This window comes from Etheostoma spectabile, unplaced genomic scaffold, assembly GCF_008692095.1.
Source record: "Etheostoma spectabile isolate EspeVRDwgs_2016 unplaced genomic scaffold, UIUC_Espe_1.0 scaffold00010651, whole genome shotgun sequence".
Lineage (NCBI taxonomy): Eukaryota > Metazoa > Chordata > Actinopteri > Perciformes > Percidae > Etheostoma > Etheostoma spectabile.
Genome location: NW_022603854.1, coordinates 7,840 through 18,664, shown reverse-complemented (window position 1 = coordinate 18,664; position 10,825 = coordinate 7,840). Strand labels below are relative to the sequence as shown.

Below are 10,825 nucleotides of genomic sequence, written 5' to 3'. Positions count from 1 at the left end.
TTTCTGCACAGAAAGCTTTACACCTCGAAGTCCACTCCGCAGGCCTGAGACACACAGGTCCATTCTGTCACGTTTTTTAGGGAGGGGGTCAATGGGGGGTGGGGGAAGGAGGCATTCGGTGGAGGAGGAAGGAGGCGTTGAGGGAGGGTACACGGCGTTACCTTCCGTGTCCTCGGGGCCGGCTGCAGGGTCACGGAGCACGGCAGGTTCACAGGAATCTGGAAACACCAAGGAACACAAGCACATCTTCTTAAAGGTGCGCTACGCAGGTTATGGCAGGTTTCTCTATAGAGCCCCCCACAGTTTTCTCTATAGAGCCCCCAAGGTTTCTCTATAGAGCCCCCCACAGGTTTCTCTATAGAGCCCCCCCCGCCTACAGGTTTCTCTATAGAGCCCCCCACAGGTTTCTCTATAGAGCTCCCCCTCATTTTTCTCTATAGAGCTCCCCCTACAGGTTTCTCTATAGAGCTCCCCCTACAGGTTTCTCTATAGAGCTCCCCCTACGGTTTCTCTAGAGCCCCCCACAGGTTTCTCTATAGAGCTCCCCCTACAGGTTTCTCTATAGAGCTCCCCCTACAGGTTTCTCTATAGAGCTCCCCCTACAGGTTTCTCTATAGAGCCCCCCACAGGTTTCTCTATAGAGCTCCCCCTACAGGTTTCTCTATAGAGCTCCCCCTACAGGTTTCTCTATAGAGCCCCCCACAGGTTTCTCTATAGAGCTCCCCCTACAGGTTTCTCTATAGAGCCCCCCACAGGTTTCTCTATAGAGCTCCCCCTACAGGTTTCTCTACAGAGCCCCCCAAAGGTTTCTCTATAGAGCTCCCCCTACAGGTGAACGGGTGGGTGTGTCCTCCCATCTTTTTGATGAATGGATGGATGAATGGATGAATGAATGAATGGATGAATGGATGAATGGATGAACGAATGAATGGATGAATGGATGAATGGATGAATGGCTGCGTACCTGGAAGGTGAAGGGGTGGGCGTGTCCTCCCATCTTTTTGATGAATGGATGGATGAATGGATGAATGGATGAATGGATGAATGGATGAATGGATGAATGAATGAATGGATGAATGGATGAATGGATGAATGTGCTGGCGTACCTGAAGTGAAGGGGTGGGCGTGTCCTCCCATCTTTTTGATGAATGGATGGATGAATGGATGAATGGATGAATGGATGAATGGATGAATGAATGAATGAATGAATGGATGAATGGATGAATGGATGAATGGATGAATGGCTGCGTACCTGGAAGGTGAAGGGGTGGGCGTGTCCTCCCAGCTTTTTGATGAATGGATGGATGAATGGATGAATGAATGAATGAATGAATGGATGAATGGATGAATGGATGAATGGATGAATGGCTGCGTACCTGGAAGGTGAAGGGGTGGGCGTGTCCTCCCAGCTTTTTGATGAATGAATGAATGAATGGATGAATGAATGAATGGATGAATGGATGAATGGATGAATGGATGAATGGCTGCGTACCTGGAAGGTGAAGGGGTGGGCGTGTCCTCCCAGCTTTTTGATCAGGCGTTCCTGCAGACGAGTGAGGTTCTTCTTCTCGTCGGCCGGCGGAGGAAACGCCGTAACGTTCGCCACGAACAGGTCTTTACGGAACGTCAGGCCCAGCACGTCCAGGTCCTCGCGGCCGTACCGGAACGCACACGTCAGCGTCACAAACACTGGAACACACAACATCTTTATTCTATTATAATATATCTATTATATAACACACGTCAGCGTCACAAACACTGGAACACACAACATCTATCTTCATTACATCTTTAGTTCTTTGGTCTTGGAATAAGAAAAGGAGGATCCGGGTTCCTTTGATCTGGGAATAAGAAAAGGAGGATCCGGGTTCCTTTGATCTGGGAACAAGAAAAAGAGGTTCCTGGTTCCTTTGATCTGGGAATAAGAAAAGGAGGATCCGGGTTCCTTTGATCTGGGAACAAGAAAAAGAGGTTCCTGGTTCCTTTGATCTGGGAATAAGAAAAGGAGGATCCGGGTTCCTTTGATCTGGGAATAAGAAAACAACGATCCGGGTTCCTTTGATCTGGGAATAAGAAAACAACGATCCGGGTTCCTTTGATCTGGGAAAAAGAAAAGGAGAAACCAGGTTCCTTTGATCTGGGAACAACAAAAAGAGGTTCCGGGTTCTTTTGATCTGGGAATAACAAAAGGAGGATCAGTGTTCCTTTGATCTGGGAATAAGAAAAGGAGGATCCGGGTTCCTTTGATCTGGGAACAAGAAAAAGAGGATCTGGTTTCCTTTGATCTGGGAACAAGAAAAAGAGGATCCGGGTTCCTTTGATCTGGGAATAAGAAAAGAAGGATCCGGGTTCCTTTGATCTGGGAATAAGAAAAGAGGAACCGGGTTCCTTTGAACTGGGAATAAGAAGAGGAGGATCCGGGTTCCGTTCAGACTCACCTTTCCTCTCCTTCAGGTACTCGGGGTCGATGAGGACCACGCCGTCTGCAGGAGGAGATAATAAGAATAAGAATTACAAATAATAACAAATAATAAGAAATAATAACAAATAACAACAAATAATAAGAAATAACAACAAATAATAACAAATAACAACAAATAACAACAAATAATAAGAAATAACAACAAATAATAACAAATAACAACAAATAACAACAAATAATAAGAAATAACAACAAATAATAACAAATAACAACAAATAACAACAAATAATAAGAAAAACAATACAAAACGGCAGAAAAAGCAACAATTACCATCAAAAGAAAAGCTAAAAGGTCTAAACAAATGTATAGTGAGTGTATATGTGCTGTATATATATATGTGTACAAATATATATACAGCACACGTATATATATTTATGTACACAGTATATATGTGTGTGTATAGTATATATGTATATATATATATATATATATTAAGAGAGATTAATCTCACCGACGGGCTCCACCAGCTCCACGTGGTCCACAAAGTCCCTCTTCCCCAAATACACCGTAAGCTGAGGGAGTAACACAGCTCAGAGATCAGCCAATCGCAGCTCAGAGATCAGCCAATCGCAGCTCAGAGATCAGCCAATCGCAGCTCAGAGATCAGCCAATCGCAGCTCAGAGATCAGCCAATCGCAGCTCAGAGATCAGCCAATCGCAGCTCAGAGATCAGCCAATCGCAGCTCAGAGATCAGCCAATCTCAGCTCAGAGATCAGCCAATCACAGCTCAGAGATCAGCCAATTACAGCTCATATCCATGTATATAACGTCAGCTACATTAGCATAGTCATAATAACAGTGTATTGTGATGTTCTCTATGTCCTGAGACATGTTTATATTTTAGGGACCTCACAAAGAGAAGATGTGGTCTCTATGTGTGTCCCCCCCTCCCCCCCCCCCCCCCCCGTTTTACAGACATTGATTAACCCTACTACCCCCCCCCCCCCCCTGCTTATTTATTGATGTATTGTCTCTGAGGGTTTCAGGTTACATGTCCCTCCAGGTTCAGAGGGTGGAGGACGTTACTCACCTTTCCATTGGGACTGGCTTTCTTAAACACTCTGGGGGGGGGGGGAGAGCGGGGGAGAAGGGGAGGGGGGGGGAGAAGGGGGAGGGAGAGAAACATTATTAAACTTCGTCATCACAGCAAAAAACATCCCTCTGTTCATCCTCTGTTCATACTAATTCCTCCCCCTCTTCATCCTCTCTTCCTCCCCCCTCCCTACTCCTCTTCCTCCCTCTACAGCTGTCAGACATCATCCCTCTCTTCCTCCTCCTCATCCTCCCCCTCTTCCTCCCCTTCTTCCTTCCTCTCTCCCTCCTCCTCTTCCTCCCTTCATCCCACCCCCTCTTCCTCCTCCTCATCTTCCCCCTCTTACTCCCCTTCTTCCCCCTCCTCTCTCCCTCCTCCTCTTCCTCCCCCTCTTCATCCTCTTTTCATCCTCCTCTTCCTCTTGCTTTCCTCTTCTCTAAAGCTCATCATCCCTCTATTTCTCCCCTCTTCCTCCCCCTCTTCCTCCCTCTCTCCCTCCCCCTCTTCCTCCCCTTCTTCCTCCCTCTCTCCTCCTCCTCTTTCTCCCTCTCTCCCTCCTCCTCTTCCTCCCTCCTCCTCTTCCTCCCTCTCTTTCTCCCTCTCTCCCTCCTCCTCTTCCTCCCTCTCTTTCTCCCTCTCTCCCTCCTCCTCTTCCTCCCTCCTCTCTTCCTCCCTCTCTTTCTCCCTCTCTCCCCTCCTCCTCTTCCTCCCCCCTCCCTCCTCTTCCTCCCCCCTCCCTCCTCCTCTTCCTCCCTCTCTTCTTCTCCTCCGTGTTGATCCTGTCATAAATTAGCCGCCGCGGCTCCATTAGCTCTCAGCTTACAGGAAACCGCCGAGGCTCATGGGAGTTCTCTCAGCGCCATTACTGCTCGCCTGCGTCTGCAATCAGGCCTTCACTTCAATAATAATACCAATAATTATTATAGATATAATCATAATAACAGTAATAATAATAATACTAATACAACATAAATACATCAGCAAGACACAAAATATCCCAAATAAAAGACAAAAACATCACATAAATTAAAAATATATATTAAAACCTTGATCTTGTCTTATATGTGTATATTTATATACATATTTACATATTTACTTACCTTATCTTATTTGTAAATAAAACATAAAACTATGTGCATACAGTATTTATATATATTGTAATTTTCTTTCTATACTGTAAACCCTTTCACCGTAAAGTTACAGTACTATCCTGTAAACTACTGGGTTTTTACAGTACTATCCTGTAAACTACTGTTTTTACAGTACTATCCTGTAAGCTGCTGGGTTTTTACAGTACTATCCTCTAAAATACTGTGTTTTATAGTACTATCCTGTAAACTACTGTGTTTTTACAGTACTATCCTGTAAACTACTGTGTTTTTATAGTACTACCCTGTAAACTACTGTGTTTTTAAAGTGGTATCCTGTAAACTACTGTGTTTTTACAGTACTATCCTGTAAACTACTGTGTTTTTATAGTACTATATTGTAAACTACTGTGTTTTTACAGTACTATCCTGTAAACTACTGTGTTTTTATAGTACTACCCTGTAAACTACTGTGTTTTTAAAGTAGTATCCTGTAAACTACTGTGTTTTTACAGTACTATCCTGTAAACCACTGTGTTTTTACAGTACTATCCTGTAAACTACTAGGTTTTTACAGCACTATCCTGTAAGCTACTGGGTTTTTACAGTACTATCCTATAAAATACTGTGTTTTTATAGTACTATCCTGTAAACTACTGTGTTTTGACAGTACTATCCTGTAAACTACTGTGTTTTTACAGTACTATCCTGTAAACTACTGTGTTTTTACAGCACTATCCTGTAAACTACTGTGTTTTTACAGCACTATCCTGTGAATTACTGTGTTTTTACAGTACTATCCTGTAAACTACTGTGTTTTTATAGTACTATCCTGTAAACTACTGTGTTTTTACAGCACTATCCTGTAAACTACTGTGTTTTTACAGCACTATCCTGTAAATTACTGTTTTCACAGTACTATCCTGTAAACTACTGTGTTTTTACAGTACTATCCTGTATTTTACTGCACTGCGATTAACAGTAATGTCCTGTAATCTACAACATTCTGCAGATACAGTACTATCCTGTGTAACATTAAAACAGTTAGACACTGTGAGATTTACACCAGAGGTCACGGTGCGTTCACAGGCGCCCCTGAATGAACGGTGATAAAAGCCTTCACATTAGCTGAATGTTTTAATGGATGTGGAGATGTGGAGTTTCTGAAAGCTTGAGATCGATCTGAAACTCTAACGGACGGATCAATATCTGCCGCTCGCCTCCTGAAGACTCCCCCGACACGAGGCGTTCAGGGGCCAACACTTCGGGGGTTGACACGAGTCGTTTAGGGGCTGATACGAGGCGTTCAGGGGTCAGTACACAGGCGTTTGGGGTCTCACACGAGGCGTTCAGGGACTGACACGAGGGGTTTGGGGGCTGACACAAGGCATTCAGGGGCCGACATGAGGAGTTCAGGGGCAAGCACATGAGGCATTCAGGGGCCTGCACATGAGGTGTTCAGGGGCCTGCACATGAGGCGTTCAGGGGCCGACACCTGTCGTTCAAGGGCCAGCACATGAGGCACTCAGGGTCTGACACAAGGCATTCAGGGGCCAGCACATGAGGCGTTCAGGGTCTGACACAAGGCGTTCAGGGGCCGACATGAGGCATTCATGGACCGTCGTTCAAGGGCCTGACATTGAGGCATTCAGGGACAACGTGTTAATAAAGGGAAACATTAATTCGTACTCTCATCGTTCTTTTAACCAGATTACTGTATTTGATTTGAACTGCTTCAGTTTATGGGTCGACATGAGGCATTCAGGGGCCAGCACATGAAGCATTCAGGGGCTGATAGAAGGCATTATTCAGGGGCCAGCACATGAGGCGTTCAGGGGCTGATACAAGGCATACAGGGGTCAGCACATGAGACATTCAGGGGCTGATACAAGGCATCAGGCGTTAGGACATGAGTCATTCAGGGGTCAGCACATGAGGCGTTCAGGGGCTGATACAAGGCATTTAGGGGTCAGCACATGAGGCATTCAGGGGCTGATACAAGGCATTTAGGGGCCAGCACATGAGGCATTCAGGGACTGATACAAGGCATTTAGGGGCCAGCACATGAGGCATTCAGGGGTTGATACAAGGCATTCAGGGGTCAGGACATGAGGCATTCAGGGACTGATACAAGGCATCAGGCGTTAGGACATGAGTCATTCAGGGGTCAGCACATGAGGCATTCATGGGTCAGCACATGAGGCATTCAGGGGCTGATAAAAGGCATCCAGGGGTCAGCACATGAGGCATTCATGGGTCAGCACATGAGGCATTCAGGGGCTGATACAAGGCATTCAGGAGCCAGTACATGAGGCATTGAGGGGCTGATACAAGGCATGCAGTGGCCAGCACATGAGGCGTTCAGGGGCCAACACTGGTTGTTCAGGGGCCTGGCACACGCGGCATTCAGAGGCCAGCACATGAGGTGTTCAGGGGCTGACAAAAGGCGCTCAGGGGCCAGCACATGAGGCATTCATGGTCTGACAGGGTCCATTATTTAATGGGCACATGAATTCGTACTCATACGTATTCTTAATCTTTCTTTTTAACCAGATTACTGCATTTGATTTGAACTGCTGCAATTCAACTGCTGCCTTTGCAGTCAAAGGCCAACATGAGGCGTTCAGGGGCCAACGTGAGGCGTTCAGGGGCCGACACAAGGTATTCAGGGACACGAGGCGTTCAGGGTCTAACTAAAAATCTAAACCGATGCCGCCAACACGTGTGGAAAACGTCGGTCGGGTGTGCGTCTGCAGAGTTGAAGCGTTGACTCGGGGAAGGCGAGCCGGTGAAACGTGGCGTCCCGCTGGTTCCTACCGGTCATGAACGCAACAACATGTCCCTGAAGCTCTCGCTGTGTGCTCGCCGTTAGCAGCCACCGCGTCTGGAGAATACGAACGAGTCCAGAGATCGCTCAGACATACAGAGCGGCAGGGGCGCATCTGGAAATGTCTACACTATATATACAGTACGCATCTAAAATTAAAACCGGGGTTATAAAATATGTTGTATTGCTAAGGCTCGCCTCGCTAAAATCCACCAGACTCCATGTAAATAAACAGTCATTTTATCATCGTAACACACACTTCATTCAAAGTTGACAGAAACCAAATAAAACTATGAAAAGCAGTTTTTGGTCTTCTCTATACTTTTCCAAGCATCACAACTCTATTGTTGGTGGAAGTAAACACTTACTTTACCGATTTACATGTAGAAATAAGTTGGCTTTTTACACGCTAAAAGTAGTGATTATTTACATGGAGTCTGGTGGAGATATGCTGCTCTATACACGCTAAAAGTAGTGATTATTTACATGGAGTCTGGTGGAGATATGCTGCTCTATACACGCTAAAAGTAGTGATTATTTACATGGAGTCTGGTGGAGATATGCTGCTCTATACACGCTAAAAGTAGTGATTATTTACATGGAGTCTGGTGGAGATATGCTGCTCTATACACGCTAAAAGTAGTGATTATTTACATGGAGTCTGGTGGAGATATGCTGCTCTATACATGCTAAAAGTAGTGATTTTACATGGAGTCTGGTGGAGATATGCTGCTCTATACACGCTAAAAGTAGTGATTATTTACATGGAGTCTGGTGGAGATATGCTGCTCTATACACGCTAAAAGTAGTGATTATTTACATGGAGTCTGGTGGAGATATGCTGCTCTATACATGCTAAAAGTAGTGATTATTTTACATGGAGTCTGGTGGAGATATGCTGCTCTATATACGCTAAAAGTAGTGATTATTTACATGGAGTCTGGTGGAGATATGCTGCTCTATACATGCTAAAAGTAGTGATTATTTACATGGAGTCTGGTGGAGATATGCTGCTCTATACACGCTAAAAGTAGTGATTATTTACATGGAGTCTGGTGGAGATATGCTGCTCTATACATGCTAAAAGTAGTGATTATTTACATGGAGTCTGGTGGAGATATGCTGCTCTATACACGCTAAAAGTAGTGATTATTTAGATGGAGTCTGGTGGAGATATGCTGCTCTATACACGCTAAAAGTAGTGATTATTTACATGGAGTCTGGTGGAGATATGCTGCTCTATACATGCTAAAAGTAGTGATTATTTACATGGAGTCTGGTGGAGATATGCTGCTCTATACACGCTAAAAGTAGTGATTATTTACATGGAGTCTGGTGGAGATATGCTGCTCTATACACGCTAAAAGTAGTGATTATTTACATGGAGTCTGGTGGAGATATGCTGCTCTATATACGCTAAAAGTAGTGATTATTTACATGGAGTCTGGTGGAGATATGCTGCTCTATACATGCTAAAAGTAGTGATTATTTACATGGAGTCTGGTGGAGATATGCTGCTCTATACACGCTAAAAGTAGTGATTATTTACATGGAGTCTGGTGGAGATATGCTGCTCTATACATGCTAAAAGTAGTGATTATTTACATGGAGTCTGGTGGAGATATGCTGCTCTATACATGCTAAAAGTAGTGATTATTTAGATGGAGTCTGGTGGAGATATGCTGCTCTATACACGCTAAAAGTAGTGATTATTTACATGGAGTCTGGTGGAGATATGCTGCTCTATACACGCTAAAAGTAGTGATTATTTACATGGAGTCTGGTGGAGATATGCTGCTCTACACACACTAAAAGTAGTGATTATTTAGATGGAGTCTGGTGGAGATATGGAGTAATTGGAAAAATGGAGTAATGGAGTAATTAGAGTAATGGATTACATTTCTTGGGTCTCCTTGTTTCCTGTCTGTGTGCACCATCAAAATAAAAGCCCTTTAACGAGACATTAGAGCATCCGACGTCACCGCAAAGATTCTGACAGAATGTTATGTAATATTACACACACACACACACACACACACACACACACACACACACACTCAGATATACACACAGACACACACACACACATATATACACACACACTCACAAACATACACAAACAGAGACATGTATGTCTCTGTTTGTGTATGTATATTTGTGAGTGTGTGTGTGTGTGTGTGTGGTGTGTGTGTGTGTGTGTGTGTGTGTGTGTGTGTATCTGAGTGTGTGTGTGTGTGTGTGTGTGTGTGTGTGTGTGGTGTGTGTGTGTGTGTATCTGAGTGTGTGTGTGTGTGTGTTGTGTGTGTGTATGTGAGGTGTGTGTATAAAGGTTGGAGCGTTTGAATCTTACCGTGTTCCTTTATCTCCCATCCTGAGCAGCCGGAGACGGAGAAATGATGGAGGAGGGATGCCGTCACCGTGGAAACTGAGAGGAGGATGTCTTCCTCTCTCTCTCCCTCTCTCTCCCTCCCTCTCTCTCTCTCCCCCTCTCTCCTCTCTCTCTCTCTCTCTCCCCCTCTCTCCCTCTCTCTCCCTCTCTCTCTCTCTCTCCCTCGCTTTCCTCCCTCTCTCTCTCTCCCTCGCTTTCCCTCTCTCTCTCACTCTCTCTCCCCTCTCTCCCTCTCTCTCAGGAAGGCGTCGTCGTGCCGTCAGATTCTCCAGCGGGAGGAAAAACACGACTCTGCTCCTCCTCTCTCTCTCTCTCTCCCTCTCTCTCTCCTTTATCTCTCTCTCTCTCTCCCTCTCTCTCTCCTTTATCTCTCTCTCTCTCCATCACTCTCTCTCTCTCTCTCCTTTATCTCTCTCTCTGTAGACAGTTAAATGCCCCCCCTCCTCTCTAAGATTTATGGGTAATTAACCCCACCATATCTATACACATATGTATATATATATTAATAAAAATCTATCCCCCCCCCCCCCCCCCCCGTCAGACAGACTAATAATAAATGTGTTAAACAGCCAGAAGACAAGTTTTATTTCTGTCTGTGACATTAACATCATCTGGACTCTGACCTCCCTCCACCCCTCTATCATCCTTCTCTCCCTTCCTTCATCCCTCCATGTTGTCTTCATGTTGTCCTCATGTTGTCCCTATGTTGTCTTCATGTTGTCCTCATGTTGTCTTCATGTTGTCTTCATGTTGTCTTCATGTTGTCTTCATGTTGTCTTTATGTTGTCCTCATGTTGTCCCCATGTTGTCCTCATGTTGTCCCCATGTTGTCCCCATGTTGTCCTCATGTTGTCTTCATGTTGTCCTCATGTTGTCTTCATGTTGTCCTCATGTTGTCTTCGTGTTGTCTTCATGTTGTCCTCATGTTGTCTTCATGTTGTCCTCATGTTGTCCTCATGTTGTCTTCATGTTGTCCTCATGTTGTCTTCATGTTGTCTTCATGTT

The 10,825-nt window shown here is 44.9% G+C and overlaps 1 protein-coding gene across 1 annotated transcript; it reads right to left on the bottom strand.

The window, feature by feature from the left end:
* Positions 1-178: 178 nt before the first annotated feature.
* Positions 179-10,158, bottom strand: LOC116679342 (beta-arrestin-1; the record flags this gene model as incomplete). Its single annotated transcript, XM_032509009.1, is given in 6 exon segments — positions 179-218; positions 1,493-1,689; positions 2,439-2,483; positions 2,934-2,994; positions 3,514-3,544; positions 9,782-10,158. Coding segments are annotated over 6 exon segments (394 nt in total), but the record flags the coding sequence as incomplete, so codon positions are not given.
* Positions 10,159-10,825: the final 667 nt, after the last annotated feature.